This window comes from Oncorhynchus mykiss, chromosome 21 (assembly GCF_013265735.2).
Source record: "Oncorhynchus mykiss isolate Arlee chromosome 21, USDA_OmykA_1.1, whole genome shotgun sequence".
NCBI lineage: Eukaryota > Metazoa > Chordata > Actinopteri > Salmoniformes > Salmonidae > Oncorhynchus > Oncorhynchus mykiss.
In genome coordinates, this window is record NC_048585.1 from 20,123,658 (window position 1) to 20,140,804 (window position 17,147).

Genomic DNA, 17,147 nt, shown 5'->3' on the forward strand with positions numbered 1-17,147 from the left:
GCAGCAAAATCTGCCAAACATTAAAATACAGTTTTCCAGCCAAAGATTTAGCCTACTAGTCCTGAATTTAAAAAGTACTTTACACAGGAAAATCAGGTTTTTGACTGCACTGGCCCTTTAAAACAGCCCAGCTCTAACTTTCTATCTTTTCCCCCTTTTATATTGAAAGATGTGAAGGTAAAGTGAGGGATACTTTCAGAAGTTCCCTGCAAAGGCAAAACCCTAATTTCAAGTCCCTAGGTCCTTCATCTTATGTTTGGAAATGTAGAACACGGCATTGAGGATATCGGCCTTTGAGTAATGACCTGACGGATCTGGGCTATTTCCCCTGGGCCAGAGGGCCTTCCTCCACAGTGCTGTGCTTTGCCGAGGAGCTTTTACACCCAAAGTTGACAAACACGCACACAAAAAAATTATGAAACATGCTCCACATTTTTCCAGTATTTTCCTGTTTTAAGATGTTGCAATGCAAACTGTGTCCTATAAAAAAAAAAAATGATGCCCATGCTGAAAATATATTTTAGATACCTCCATGTTTGTTTTAGACATTGATTTAGCTGAGATTCCACTTCACAGCATCTGAGCAAGCATATAATGTATAGAACACATACTTTTCATCTGCTGCATGGAAAAGTTTCATCCTAGTTTTTAAAGGACTCTTTCAGTGCAAGTGACCAACCATTTTTTTTAACAAACTTGAAGGAGTCAACATCGTGTTTTTAAGCTGTTCAGGGTGGCAGAAGCTGCTATATCATATCAAACTGTCATTCTGTACTACATGAAACTGAATGGTGGAGCAAAAACATATTTGTCTTCTTGACCCAAAAGACCTCGACCTTAGCCTACATGCCATAAGTAGATTTGCTGATGAACCTCTTACTGCAAATTAAATTCACATGGACATTTTAGGATATGGCCCCATGATTGTAATGGATTGGTTGTGGATCATATCAAACTTGCAAGCATTTCGCTACACCCGCAATAACATCTGCTAAACACGTGTATATGACCAATACAATTTGATTTGGTTTGATCAAGACAGGTGTGTTTTAGACATCCAGTTGGACACCAAAGATCAGTTCCTGGTGATCCAGGATTATACCATTTTCATCACACCACTCCACAGGTCGATAAACACTGGTATTCCTCATTGGGTAGAATCATCTGAGAATTTGATTGCATAAGTGTTTTGGAACAGTTGCATAATAAACAGCTCCCTCCAATGTGAAATCCTGACTAAAATATTGAGACTCAAGGTTATAGCACAATCTGACAGTGCTGAAAGATGCTGTGGACCAGCTCTGCACCTAGCTGTTTATCTGTGTTAATGATAAAAGCCATCTGTACTCACTGTACCATGCAAACCATCCACAATTTAGAGTTGATGTGTGATGCATTAATCTACTTATTCACTGCTGATTCATTCATACAGTTTTATGTAGACATTTTGTGCAGTATAATCCACTCTTTGAGAGAATCCGTAATTGCATGTAGCCACAGATCTACAACAATAATAATTTGGTGGGTGCTTATAATTATTTGTCCTATTTTTTTGTGCATTTGCCAACTACACCTGAGACACCCTCAGAGTGGTATCACGGGTTACCCTATCCCTACATTCGGTTGAAAACTCAAACCCTGGCATTAGAACTAGTGAAATTAAATAGGCTACTTCATGCCGCCATATTTTTCTATAATGTAACGACACTGGGTACACACAATGTGCTATATGCTACATAATGTGTTGTTTTACGTCAGTCAAATGTAGGTACTTTTCAATAAAAGGTTGTGTGCTTAAATCAGAAAATGCCTCTAAGGTTCAAATATATTTAATGGGCTTAGGCTTCAGCAATATGCTACACTCATGGTTAACTTATAACGATGCGTATTTTGCAAGTCTCTAGCTGTAGGATCACGTCCATCTATTGATCTGCAGCCTATGATCAGCCAGCAGAGTATGGCAGGGTGCCACCTGGACGACGTGCATGAAAACCACGCCTGTTCCAAACTCTTCGCCCACTGCTAAATCCATCGACCTTATTCTCCAAGCTTTCTGGAAGGACGAAGTCAGGGTGACCGATAACAGAATGGCAAGCCAAATTTTCCATAAAAAAAGACGCTATACATCCTGAGTAGTTGTAGGCTAGGTTCTGTATTTATTTATAGTCATTAAAATATTAGCTACACTTGTGCTCGATCGAGACATGTAGGCTGGTTAACATATCCCAGGAATTGAACTTGCTGGTGATGATGCTCGTGGATCATGACTGTTCTGGGACTGATGTTCGGTTGGTTCGTCAGCTCAACAAGGGTATGAGGATTCAACCAGGGATATGCAGCGGAGGGACCGAGCAGCAACGGGGATGTAAAACCGGAGACGTCAATGAAAATATTGTTTGTCTGCAATCTCAGGATGAAACGGGACGGGTGTGTCCTGGAAGCCCAGCACTGGCGACAGACACGCGGCTATCCTCCTGTTCCACAGCAGGTAAAGTCCAAAGAAAGCATTGTATATTTTTTTTGTAAGGTTTTCAAAGTAGGCGACACGAGATTAATGAAAACAAATGAATAACCCCTTTACATAGGAGCTCGTATATCTGATTCTGTAGATAAGTGTTGGTGCATGGGTGGTGATACAATGTAGCAAAATGTACAGTGCGCTACAATTTACACTAACACCCCACACTAACTTTAAATTAACAATTCCCGTTTCATCCTGATGAAGCCTAAATGTGATTGTTTTTCTATAGGCCAACTCAGAGTTATTAAACATTAACTTTTTAATTTCCCTTGATGACCCAGATTTAATTGGTTATTTCTCAGCTCATCAGCCATAGTTTTCAAGGTTAATTTTTTATTTGACATAATCTTAGCCAGCAAAACTGCTCACATTCACCCATTATGGAGAGTCATTGACACTAGTATTCCAATATGACACCAAGTGTGGAAATACAAGATGTGAGTCTTTTTAAACCTTTTGCATCATGTTATCTGAAGTAGGCCTACGTAATTGTTTGTAAACGTTGGCACCCTTTCCCCTCAATATATATATTTTTACCTTTATTTAACTAGGCAAGTCAGTTAAGAACAAATTTTTATTTTCAATGACAGCCTAGGAACAGGGGCAGAACAACAGATTTGTAGCTTGTCAGCTCGGGGATTTGAACTTGCAACCTTTCAGCTAGTCCAACGCTCTAACCACTAGGCTACCCTGCCCCCCCAATATAATTAGTCACGTTTCCAAAATGTTAATGCCTTTTTGGCTAATGAATTGCATCTTTTGAGCAGTCTGACTCAACATAGGTCTTGTAGTGTACGTGGAGACAGCATTGCAATTTAGGACCTATTTAGTGCGCCTTTACTTTAAATACATATTGGATAGTTCGGCGCAAATGTTTTCAGTTCATTTTCAGAGTGGCGACAACAAACATCCCCCTGAATTAAAGGAAACATGTATCTCTGAGTACAGTATTGATTATATTGCAGCACTCTCCCCAACCCAGACACAAAGTCCATCCAAAAACAGACGTTATTTATTTAGTACGTTTCAGCAGCCTCTGGCCAGAGTTAGCTCCTCCATTAAAGCTAATCGAACTAATGGGGGCGTTTTTGTCTTCTGTTCTAAAACACAAAACATGTCTTCCAAGAAACTCCAACGCAGTAAATCGACTACTGTGTGTGACCTTGCATGGGATAAATCCAGGTTATCTGGGGAAAATAAACATGTTCTTGAAGGTTGAGTGTGATGTGAGAGTGGCTCTGATCAAGGGCAACCAATGATGATGTTGTCTTTCCAGACCGTGAACCAAGCAGTGGCAGTTACAACGTCTCCACTGGAACGGGAACCTTTTACAGCTGCGTCAGTCAGATCACCATCGGTAATTGTACTTTACAGAATGTCTTACTCTATATCCAAAAGAGAGCGCAAGGGGAGGCCAGATTTGGTTTGGCGGGAAAAAGTCACACTGAAACTTTCAGAAATGTTTGGAAAATAGACCCTGTGTGAAAACGCTGACCAGGCCAAGAAATTCGACTTAAAAAAAAAATGAGTATATCCTTTATCAGGTAGAAGTAGACCAGATCCAATATCATGCATCTTTTACACCTGCACATGAACAATTCCTCAGGTGCTGTATGTGGAGTTCTTGACAAATGAAATTGAAATAGAGTAGCCTAGATAAAAAGCTAATGTTTAATGGATGCATGGATGAGTTTTTGACCAGGCACAAGTCATCCACAGATTGATCATTCTAAATGTAGCACACATGCTTTACCTTGAGCCTCCTCTAGTCTTCAGAAAATGACAAATCAATAGCCTTTCTCAATAAACTGCCTTCAGAGGAGTCAATATACCCCCTGGATGAGTGTGATTTTAAAATCTTTCCCCATTGTTTGGCCAGGATAGGGTACTCTGCATCACTATGGGTCCCCTAAGTGCTAATGGGCGATCAGTCTCCCCTAATTCAACTCTATTGCTTTGCTGTAGTCTTTACTCTAGTAAGTGCTGTTGAATATTGGAAATGAATAAGCATATTATAACCATGGAGAATTCCTGGATTACAAGCAAATGGTGTTCTAAAGTGATGAGTTACATCTAATAAAATGTATTGAATTGATTTATTGATGCAGAATATTCGCCTGGTCAAACATACTGATTGCTGCACTCACCATTGTTTGAATTCACTTATTGACCAGGCTAGCTGATCACAGCCCATGATGAATCCAGATACAATTCCATTTTACTGTAAACAAATTGACCAGACTTTCAGCACGCTTATAGGGAACAACAAGCACTAGCACAAATGACTGAGGATTGGCTGAGAGAAATTGATAATAAAAAGATTGTGGGAGCTGTTTTGTTAGACTTCAGTGCTGCGTTTGACGTTATCGATCATAGTCTGCTGCCGGAAAAACACGTGTTATGACTTTACACCCCCGACTCTGCACTATACACGCCAGCTACTACAGCGAGTGAAATCACTGCAACACTAAACAAAGAGCTGCAGTTAGTTTCAGAATGGTTGACAAGGAATAAGTTAGTCCTAAGTATTTCAAAAACTAAAAGCATTGTATTTGGGACAAATCATTCACTAAACCCTAAACCTCAACCAAATCTTGTAATGAATAATGTGGAAATTGAGCAAGTTGAGATGACTAAACTGCTTGGAGTTACCCTGGATTGTAAACTGTCATGGTCAAAACATGTTGATAAAACAGTAGCTAAGATGGGGAGAAGTCTGTCCATAATAAAGCGCTGATCTGCCTTTTTAACAACACTATCAACAAGGCAGGTCCTACAGGCCCTAGTTTGGTCGACCTGGACTACTGTTCAGTCGTGTGATCAGTTGCCACAAAGAGGGACCTCGGAAAATGACAATTGGCTCAGAACAGGGCCCTTAAATGTACACAGAGAGCTAACATTAATAATATCCATGACATGCTGAATGCACTGAGGTGAGGTGTCTGTTTAAACTACTAGCACACAGCTGAGACACACGTGCCTACCCCAAAAGACATGCCACCAGAGGTCTCTTCACAGTACCCAAGTCAAGAACAGACTATGGGAGGTGCACAGTACTATGTAGAGCCATGGCTACATGGAACTCTATTCCACATCAGGTACAGCGCATTCGGAAAGTATTCAGACCCCTTGACTTTTTCCACATTTTTGTTAAATTACAGCCTTATTCTGAAATTGATTAAATAGTTTTTCCCCCTATCAATTTACACAAAATACCCCATAATGACAAAGCAAAAAACACTTTCCTTTTTGGGGGACATTTTTTTTTTTTTTTAAAACATGTTTTTTTAATGGTATCACATTTACATAAGTATTCAGACCCTATACTCAGTACTTTGTTGAAGCACGCTTGTCAGCGATAACATCATTGAGTCTTGGATATGACGCTACAAGCTTGGCACAACTGTATTTGGGGAGTTTCTCCCATTCTTCTCTGCAGATCCTCTCAAGCTCTGTCAGGTTGGATGAGGAGCATCGCTGCACAGCTATTTTCAGGTTTCTCCAGAGATGTTAGATCGGGTTCAAATCTGGGCTGTGGCTGGGCCACTCAAGGACATTCAGAGACTTGTCCCGTAGCCACTCCTGCATTGTCTTGGCTGTGTGCTTAGGGTCGTTGTCCTGTTGGAAGGTGAACCTTCACCCCAGAGGTCCTGAGCGCTCTGGAGCAGGTTTTCTTCAAGGATTTCTCTGTACTTTGCTCCGTTCATCTTTCCCTCGATCCTGACTAGTGCCCCAGTTCATGCCGCTGAAAAACATTCCCACAGCATGATGCTGCTACCACCATGCTTCACCGATCGGGATGGTGCCAGATTTCCTCCAGACGTGTCGCTTGGCAGTCAGGCCAAAGAGTTCAATCTTGGTTTCATCAGACCAGAGAATCTTGTTTTTCATGGTCTGAGAGTCCTTTAGGTGTGTTTTGCCAAACTCCAAGCAAGCTGTCATGTGCCTATTACTGAGGAGTGGCTTCCGTCTGGCCACTCTACCATAAGGGCCTGATTGATGGAGTGCTGTAGAGATGGTTGTCCTTCTCTGGAAGGTTCTCCCATCTCCACAGAGGAACTCTGAAGCTCTGTCAGAGTGACCATCGGGTTCTTGGTCACCTACCAGACCAAGGCCCTTCTTCCCTGATTGCTCAGTTTGGCTGGCGGCCAGCTCTAGGAAGAGTCTTGGTGGTTCCAAACTTCTTCCATTTAAGAATGATGGAGGACACTGTGTTCTGTTTTGCTAGCACAGACTGGAATATGTTCCGTGATTCTTTCAATGACATTGAGGAGTACACCACATGAGTGCATCGAGGTCGTCGTCTCCACAGTGACTGTACGTACATACCCCAATCAGAAACCATGGATTACAGTTAACAAACGCACTGAGCTAAAGGGTAGAGCTTCCGCTTTCAAGGAGTGGGACTCTAACCCAGAAGCTCATAAGAAATCCGGCTATGCCCTCAGATGAACCATCAAACGGGCAAAGCGTCAATACAGGACTAAGATCGAATTGTACTACACCGGCTCAGACGCTCGTTGGATGTAGCAGGACCTGCAAACTATTACAGACTACAAAGCGAAGCACAGCCGAGAGCTTGCCAATGACACGAGCCTACCAGATGAGCTAAATAACTTCTATGCTTGCTTCAAGGCAAGTAACACTGAAATATGCATGAGAGCATCAGCTGTTCCGGACGACTGTGTGATCACACTTTCCGCAGCCAATGTGAGTAAGACCTTTAAACAGGTTTACATTCACAAGGCTGCAGGGCCAGACGGATTACCAGGACGTATACTCCGAGCAATGCGCTGACCAACTGGCAAGTGTCTTCACTGACATTTTAAACCTCTCCCTGTCGGAGTCTGTAATACCAACATGTTTCAAGCGGACCACCATAGACCCTGTGCCCAAAAACACTAAGGTAACCTGCCTAAATGACTACCGACCCGTAGCATTCATGTCTGTAGCCATGAAATGCGTTGAAAGGCTGGTCAATGCTCACATCAACGCCTTTATCCCAGAAACCCTCCACTCCAATTTGCATACCGCACCAACAGATTCATAGAAGATGCAATCTCTGTTGAACTCCACACTGCCCTTTCACACCTGGACAAAAGGAACACCTATGTGAGAATGCTGTTCATTGACTACAGTTCAGCATTCAACACCATAGTGCCCTCAAAGCTCATCACTAATATAAGGACCCTGGGACTAAACACCGCCATCTGCAACTGGATCCTGGACTTCCTGACGGGCCGCCCCCAGGTGGTGAGGGTAGGTAACAACACATCCGCCATGCTGATCAACACAGGGACCCCTCAGGGGTGCATGCTCAGTCCCCTCCTGTACTCCCTGTTCACTCATGACTGCATGGCCAGGCACAACTCCAACACCATAATTAAGTTTGCTGATGACAGAACAGTGGTAGGCCTGATCACCAACAACGGTGAGACAGCCTATAGGGAGGAGGTCAGAGACCTGACCGTGTGGTGCAAGGACAACAACCTCTCCCTCAACGAGATCAAGACAAAGGAGATGATTGTGGACTACAGGAAAAGGAGGACCGAGCACGCCCCCATTCTCATCGACGGGGCTGTAGTGGAGCAGGTTGACAGATTCAAGTTCCTTGGCGTCCACATCACCAATAAACTAACATGGTCCAAGCACACCAAGACAGTGGTGAAGAGGGCATGACAAAACCTATTCCCCCTCAGGAGACTGAAAAGATTTGGCATGGGTCCTCAGATCCTCAAAAGGTTATACAGCTGCACCATCGAGAGTATCCTGACAGGTTGCATCACTGCCTGGTATGGCAACTGCTCGGCCTCCGACTGCAAGGCGCTACAGAGTCCAGTACATCACCGGGGCCAAGCTTCCTGCCATCCAGGACTTCTATACCAGGCGGTGTCAGAGGAAGGCCCTACAAATCGTCAAAGACTCCAGCCACCCTAGTCATAAACTGTTCTCTCTGCTACCGCACGGCAAGGGGTACCCGAGTGCCTAGTCGATGTTCAAGAGGCTCCTAAATAGCTTCTACTCCCAAGCAATAAGATTCCTGAACAACTAATCACATGGTTACCCAGACTATTTGCATTGCCCCCCCACTGGAATGCTGCTGCTACTCTCTTATCTATGCGTAGTCACTTTAATAACTCTACGTACGTACATGTACCTCGACACCGGTGCACATTGACTCTGTACCGGTACCCCTTGAATATAGCCCAGATATTGTTATTTACTGCTGCTCTTTCATCATTTGTTATTGTTATTTCTTACTTTTTGGGATATTTTCTTAAAACTGCATTGTTGTTTAAGGGTTTGTAAGTAAGCATTAAGGTAAGGTTGTATTCGGCGCATGTGACAAATACAATTTTATTTATTTGATTGGATTTTCTTGGACCTTCAATGTTTTGGTACCCTTCCTCAGATCTGTGCCTTGACACAATCCTGTCTGGGAGCTCTACGGACAATGTTAACTTGCCATAACTATAGTTTTTGTTTTGTTTTGGCAAGTCGGTTAAGCTTCTGATAGGCTAATTGACATTATTTCAGTCAATTGGCGGTGTACCTGTGGATGTATTTCAAGGCCTACCTTCAAACTCAGTGCCTCTCTGCTTGACATCATGGGAAAATCTAAATAAATCAGCCAGGACCTCAGAAAATAATTGTAGACCTCCACAAGTCTGGTTCATCCTTGGGAGTAATTTCCAAATGCCTGAAGGTACCACGTTCATCTGTACAAACAATAGTATGCAAGTATAAACACCATGGCACCACGCAGCCGTCATACCGCTCAGGAAGGAGACGCCTGTCTCCTAGAGATTATTGTACTTTGGTGCGAAAAGTGCAAAACAATCCCAGAACAACAGCAAAGCACCTTGTGAAGATGCTGGAGGAAACGGGTACAAACGTATCTATATCCACAGTAAAACGAGTCCTATATCGACATAACCTGAAAGGCAGCTCAGCAAGGAAGAAGCCACTGCTCCAAAACCTCCATAAAAAAGCCAGACTACGGTTTGCAACTGCACATGGGGACAAAGATCGTACATTTTGGAGAAATGTCCTCTGGTCTGATGAAACAAAAATAGACCTGTTTGGCCATAACGGACCATTGTTATATTTGGGGAAAAGGGGGGACGCTTGCAAGCCGAAGAACACCATCCCAACCGTGAAGCACAGGGGTGGCAGCGTCATGTTGTTTGGGTGCTTTGCTGCAGGAGGGACTGATGCGCTTCACAAAATAGATGGCATCATGAGGATAGGAAAGTATGTGGATATATTGAAGCAACATCTCAAGACATCAGTCAGGAAGTTAAAGCTTGGTCGAAAATGGGTCTTCCAAATGGACAATGACCCCAAGCATACTTCCAAAGTTGTGGCAAAATGGCTTAAGGACAAAGTCAAGGTATTGGAGTGGCCATCACAAAGCCTGACCTCAATCCAATGGAACATATGTGGGCAGAACTGAAAAAGCGTGTGCGAGCAAGGAGGCCTACAAACCTGACTCAGTTCCACCAGCTCTGTCAGAAGGAATGGGCCAAAATTCAACCAACTTATTGTGGGAAGCTTGTGGAAGGCTACCCCAAATGTTTGACCCAAGTTAAACAATTTAAAGGCAATTCTACCAAATACTAATTGAGTGAATGTAAACATTTCACCCACTGGGAATGTAATGAAAGAAATAAAAGCAGAAATAAATACTTATCTCTACAATTATTCTGACATTTCACATTCTTAAAATAAAGTGGTGACCCTAACTGACCTAAGACAGGGAATTTTTACTAGGATTAAATGTCAGGAATTGTGAAAAACTGAGTTTAAATGTATTTGGCTAAGGTGTATGTCAACTTCTGACTTCAACTGTATATAGACAGGTGTGTGCCTTTTCAAATTATGTCCAATCAATTGAATTGACCACAGGTGGACTCCAAGTTGTAGGAACATCTCAAGGATGATCAATGGAAACATGATGCACCTGAGCTTAATTTTGAGTCTCATAGCAAAGGGTCTGAGAATGTATTTATTTATTTATTTTAGTAATATGTATATATTTTAATTGTTTGTACTTTTTACCCCTTTTCCTCCCCAATTTCGTGATATCCAATTGATAGTTACAGTTTTGTCCCATCGCTGCATCTCCCGTACGGATTCGGGAGAGGCGAAGGTCAAGAGCCATGCGTCCTCCGAAACATGACCCTGCCAAGCCGCACTGCTTCTTGACACACTGCTCGCTTAACCTGGAAGCCAGCCGCACCAATGTGTCAGAGGAAACACTGTACAGCTGGCGACCAAAGTCAGCGCGCATGCGCCTGGCCGCCACGAGGAGTCGCTAGAGTGCGATGGGACAAGGACATCCTAGCCGGCCAACCCGGACGGCGCTGAACCAATTGTGCACCTCCTCATGGGACTCCTGGTCGCGGCCAGCTGCGACACAGCCCGTAATCAAACCCAGATCTGTAGTGACACTTCCAGCACTGCGATACAATGTCCTAGACCGCTGTGCCACTCGGGAGACCCCGGTTTTTATTTTTAATACATTTGCTAAAATGTCAACCAGTTTTCACTTTGTCATTATGGGCTACAATGTGTAGATTGATGAGGAAAACATTTAATTGAATCCATTTTAGAATAAGGCTGTAACGTAACAAAGTGTATAAATAGGGAAGGGGTCTGAATACTTTCTGAATGCACTGTAACTGATGATTTAAAAAACAGATAATAATACACCTTATGGAACAGCAGGGACTGTGAAGAGACACACACACACGCCTACACATGATAATACACCCACTCTACACACAAGTACACATGGATTTTGTATTATAGATATGTGGTAGTAGAGTAGTTGCCTGAGGGAACATACTTAATGTGTTGTGAAAAGTGTTATGAAATGTAATGTCATGTATATGTTGCCTTAATGCAACACATTTTTTAACTTTTAGAGTTGTGTATTGTTGTGAATTGTTAGATACTACTGCACTGTTGGAGCTAGGAACACGAGCATTTCGCTACATCCGCAATAACATCTGCTAAATATGTGTATGTGACCAATACAATTTGATTTGATTTAATGTTGCTGGACCCCAGAAAGAGTAGCTGCTGCCTAATGGGGATCCTTAATAAATACAACATAATACAAATCTAGCCCAATTCTAGGCACCTGCATAGTAGTGTACCTTGGTCCCTCTAAGAGGCAGGAAGTGCTGGCGGTGGTGATCTGGGCCTGACGTTCCTCAGAGAGCTAGGCAGGGCATTTATTTTTATGATGACTGCGACAGAGATGTTGCTTAGAACACACTGTATCATTCAAACAGCTCATTGCATGGATGGTTTTAGAGGGCACCCTGAAGCACACACAGGTGTGGATTACCTTGTATGCTATAGCATTTCAAGTAGCATAAAGTTGCAATGGAAGTTGAGATTTCCCAGGGATAAAGATTTATGTTAATCAATAAAGAGTAGTAATAAAGTTGCCACCCGAAGAGGCGATACATTTTTTTCCTACATTCTTAACTCCATTTTACCGCTTGCTTCAGTGTAATATATTGCCTAATAAAAAATGCAATAAATTATGTATTACTGTCTACTGATGCTTTACACAACATTAATAAGAAGGGTACTTCAGCTCTTCAGTATGGGCCATTCTACTCTCAATGTTTGTCTATGGAGATTGTCAGCAACGGTTGTGGCTGAAATAGCCAAATCCACTCATTTGAAGTGTATCTTATGGGGTTGGGGTTGTGTTTCCAGAAAAGCTAAAGAAGGCTCTCTTTGCTCTTTGGTGTGATGCCCGTTGAGCGTGGACGGAGATATTTGCGTTCATGCAATGTCTTTAGGATTGTTGGGTATGTTGGCAACCTTCATGTGGTATGCTTCAAAAGGAAAGTCAAATGCATAAAGTAAACTCTGTTAAATCAATTCAAGTTAAATGTACACTCTGCAGCATGCTATCAATGTTACCATATTTTTCTTATTTAATTCTACAGATTTTACAGAATTGACAGACTTCCACAAAGGTGCTTGCAGTTGGAAATGTTTCACAACATACCTTTTTAATAAAGATTTAGTTGTCAACTGTCAAAACATACTTTTTGTCATAAGTAGCCTCCTCATACTTAGTTATGATACTTCCCAAGATGTATGTGGAAGTAGACCACTGACAAAGGAGAAACGAAGATGGACTCATCAAACAAGGGAAAGGACAGTCATGGAGTTGGCAACATCAACCACTAGAGAGCAGCATTGTTATGGACATAGCACCCACGTTTTTCCTTTTGAACTGGGAGAGCGAAATATGTCAGCATTTTGATTAATTGGTTCAACTAGGGAAGCGGAACCCTGAATTTCTGAGATATGGGAAATGTAATCGTAAGTGGAAACTCAATCCTCCAGAGAGCAACAACCTTAGTTTCATTATGAAACAGGAAATTATTTGAATAATATCACTAATTTCCCTTTTCAAGCAATGGGATTTTTCTGCAATGTCTGACTTTCTGGGATCTATTCAATAACAAGGATTTTCAAAGAACCATGACATTGCTGTAAGAGAAATAGACTAAGTATGCAAGTTGCAAGGACAAGTGTTGACATTCACATGCTTTCCAGGGTTATGTGTTATAGGAAGGGAGTCTATGTTTTGAGAAACTCTTTCTGAGATATTAATATTCCCTACAGGGTTTGATCTCGGGGGCCAAGTGGCCATTGGCATCTCTCATTGGAAGAGTCCATTCCCTCCCAGAGGTCACCCCCTGTGTGACAGTCCTGATGGGGTTCGCTCCGAGGCCTCTGCTGCCACAGCCCCGCATCTCCCTGAGTACCAAGAGCCAGTGTCCTGTCCTGCCTCCCTGTCAATCAACCCTATATCATCCCACTGCAGCGCCAGCCAGGAGACCATCAGCGACAGCAGCACAAGTAAGGTTTCACCTTTCAACTTTGAACCCTGACTTCATTCTAATCTCAGCTCTGTGGTTTGGTCACTAAAAATCCGGCCTAGGAACGGCTTTATCCTGCCTAAGCTCAGAACCTTTGGCGTTCGGGGTAAATTGGTTCTGAGTTGCACAGAAGAGAGTATCCTGGAATCACATTATAGTGTGAACACACCTGGATCGTTCCATATCATTTCACCAAGTCATGACACCCAATATCTCAGATTGTTCTGAAATTATTTCTGTAGTTAGAAACAGATAAGATGTCCTGCAGCATTATTTTGGTGAAATATAATTTGTTGAAATATAATTTGATCTCTGAGAAATTAAGCTAATTGATTGCATCCACATTGCCGATTTTTAATTTAAACGATTCATATAATACTCAATAAATAAATTACCGTGGGGCGTTGGTGGTCTGTGAGTGGCTTTTGACAATTTCTCTGGATTCCTCATGTCTAACTCATTGTTAGAAAAAAGTTTGGTCCAAATTGGATGTTAGGCACTATATTTATTGAATATTATATGAACCCTATACATTTAAAATGGCAAATTTGGGTGCAATAAATTAGCTTAATATCTCAACAAAATAATGTAGCAGGAATGATAATCTTATGTTTCTAACAACAGAAAGAATTTCCGAACAATCTGAGATGGTGGGTATAAAAATTCAGTGCTTGAAACAAATATGGTTGTTACATAAGCATACACACAGTCTATTTCTGGTTAGTACCCGTGGGGGAAAAAGTACCCAGTTGTGATACTTAAGTAAAAGTACAGATACCTTTTAACAGGAAGTTACTCAAGTAAAAGTTAGTCACCCAGTAAAATACTACTTGAGTAAAAGTCAAAGTATTTGGTTCTAAATATACATGTACTTAAGTATCACAAGTAAATGTAATTGCTAAAATATGCTCAAGTATCAAAAGTAAAAGTATACATCTCTTCAAATTCCTTATATTAAGCAAACTAGATGGCACCCTTTTATTGTTTTAAACATGTACAGATAGCCAGTGGCACACTCCAACACTCAGACATTATTTACAAATGATGCATTTTGTGTTTATTGAGTCTGCCAGATAAGAGGCAGTAGGGAGGACCACGTGTTCTCTTGATAAGTGCGTGAATTTGACCATTTTCCTGTCCTGCTAAACATTCAAAATGTAACAAGTATTTTTGGGTGTCAGGGAAAATGTATGGAATAAAAAGTAAATGTATTTTATTTAGGAAAGTGAAGTAAAAGTTGACAACAAAAAAAATAGAATACAGATACCCCCCCAAAAAAGTCTTAATAACTCCTTTGGAGATCGGTGTCCCTTCCACGGGACGGTTGAGGCTAATGCGAATAGCATGAGGTTGTAAGTAACAAGAACATTTCCCAGGAAATAGACATATCTGATATTAGCAGAAAGCTTAAATTATTGTTAGTCTAACTGCACTGTCCAATTTACAGTAGCTATTACAGTGAAAGAATACCATGCTATTGTTTGAGAGTGCACAATTTTGAACATGAAAAGTTATTAATAAACAAATTATTAAATGGTTCATTGGATCAGTCTAAACCGTTGCACATACACTGCTGCCATCTAGTGGCCAAAATCTAAATAGCACCTGGGCTGGAATAATACATTATGACCTTTCTCTTGCATTTCAAAGATGGTACAAAAAAATACAAAATAACATTTATTTTTTCTTCTTTGTATTATCTTTTACCAGATGTATTGTGATATTCTCCTACATTCCTTTAAAAATGTCACAAACTTCAAAGTGTTTCCTTTCAAAGGGTTGCAAGAATATGCATATCCTTGCTTCAGGGCCTGAGCTACAGGCAGTTAGATTTGGGTATGTCATTTTAGGCGAAAATTGAAAAAAAGGGGCAGATCCCAGAACTTTAAAGTATTTTTAATTAAGTACTTTACACCACTGGTTAGCAGACTGTGTTCCAGTTGGATCCTGCCTGAAAGCAAATTGTTAAAATAGTGTTACTAACATGGTAAAGCGTACAACAGACTTGAAAACACACTTTTGGAAAGCAGCCAGCTATTATATATGTAGGGTTTGTTTAATTTGCAGTAGCGTGACACTCACTCTGAGTGTTGCATGCAAGTAGGGTAACTAATGGTAGAATTTTTTAAGGGATTCCTCCTTTTAAAATATACACACTCTATACAACAATTGTGTGTGTTCATCAATGTGTTTATGTGCATGTGTCTGAGGTGCTGGCTTTAAAAAACACATTGACACCCAGAGAAGCAGCAACTGTCATTCCTTTGGTCAACAACCACACTGATAGAGCCAGCCCTGCTCCGATTGGCTACCCTCAAAGCTCCTGTCCCACGGATTGGCTGACGGGGATAACTGATTAAGAATACTGATTGTCTTGCAGCTCTCTTGCACTCCCCCTCACTCTCTCCCTCTCTCTGCATAGACATTCTGCTTGTATTTTTCCCTGAGAGAAGATCTAAGCTGGTCTGCATCTGTTTCTTCCTGAGCTTTGCCTCGTGCCGGCTGGACAGAGGTTTATATAATCTGAGGGATGTTTTGGGGATGAGCAGAGTGGTGTGTGTGTGTGTGTTTGTGTGTGAGGGAGCTCAGAAGCTAGAGCAGAGCGCTGCGGTGCTCGGGAGTGGAGGTAAACATGGGGAATGCAGCTAATTGCCTCTGCAGAAGGTCCTTTTCCTTTTCCCCCTGCGGGGTCTTTAGTACGGGAGCCAAGTTTAGCTAGTTGTAGCTACTGTAGCGCTTGCGGAACCTCCGCTGGGTCGGCCCCCGGGCTGTCGTCCTCTCCTGTTGCCCTCTGAGGGGTTGAAGCTCTCTCCCTCTCTACCCTGCATGGTGAGTGCTGCAGGCAACTTGTTTTAGACCCACAGCAGTGTTGTTGTTTTTTCCCTCTGTAGTGGTTTTGCTGCAGTGATCTCTCTCTCTCTCTGTCGCTCTCGCTCACCCACCCCCCCCCCCCCCCCTCTGTTTCGATCTATTTCTTTCTCTGTCCCTCACTCATATGCTATGACCCAAATGTACTCTTCTTTTACTGTCTATCATCTCTGTTCTCTTTTCACACTATTGTGTTCCTGAACCGTACAGGCATTTGACCTTCACACACGCATACACACACACACTCACTCCTTCTTTCTCCCATCTCTCCTTGGCTCCCATTCCCCCCTTCTCTCTCTCCCATATCGCCCTCCCTCCCACACGGTTTCACTCCGGGGGTTGTAAATGAGCTGTGTGTCCAAAGTGTAGCACTCCTCCATTATGCATGGTTCAGGGAAGGAGAAGTGGGTCAGGGATCAATGGAGACGCCGTGTGTCCAAGCTCTGTTTCCCATCTGACAGGTGTGAAACGGCCATTGTGTTGCCCCGGGGCCTGATGGAGCCTGGAGGTCTGTTGTCCCCTGACTGTGCTGGTGTAGTGGTACAGAACCCTCCTCTGTCTTCCTGGTCCCCATGGCAACCATCCCCCCCCCCCTTTTCTATTTTCCGCTCACTTACCCAACCAGCTAGCCTACTGTGAGCTGTCATGCTAAGGCAAGGTTATGTCATATGAACTGAGGAGGCGCTAGCGATTTCATTGGGGAATCATTTTTTGCAAGAAAGATTTCTCTACTGACAATCCATCAGTGGTTGTGATTCAGGGTTACAAATCAACTAGCAATACTGTTATACTGTAGCATTTTTCATTTAATTCAAAAGTCATTTTCGCAGCATAACTAG

General features: G+C 42.3%; 1 protein-coding gene across 4 annotated transcripts in view; it reads left to right on the forward strand.

Annotated features, from left to right (window-relative positions):
- Window positions 1-1,940: 1,940 nt before the first annotated feature.
- The window catches only part of LOC110499954 (anoctamin-4), a 51,089-nt gene continuing 35,882 nt past the window's right edge, over window positions 1,941-17,147 (forward strand). Inside the window, exons 1-4 of one of the 4 annotated variants that reach the window (XM_036957207.1) lie at window positions 1,942-2,311; window positions 2,413-2,488; window positions 3,798-3,878; window positions 13,184-13,420. In XM_036957207.1, coding sequence (XP_036813102.1) covers window positions 2,264-2,311; window positions 2,413-2,488; window positions 3,798-3,878; window positions 13,184-13,420 — 442 coding nt within the window. In that variant the 5' untranslated portion in view covers window positions 1,942-2,263. Of the gene's footprint in view, window positions 2,489-3,797; window positions 3,879-13,183; window positions 13,421-15,866; window positions 16,270-17,147 lie in introns of those variants that run through there. The other 3 variants (XM_036957205.1, XM_036957206.1, XM_036957208.1) reach the window with 3 other exon arrangements.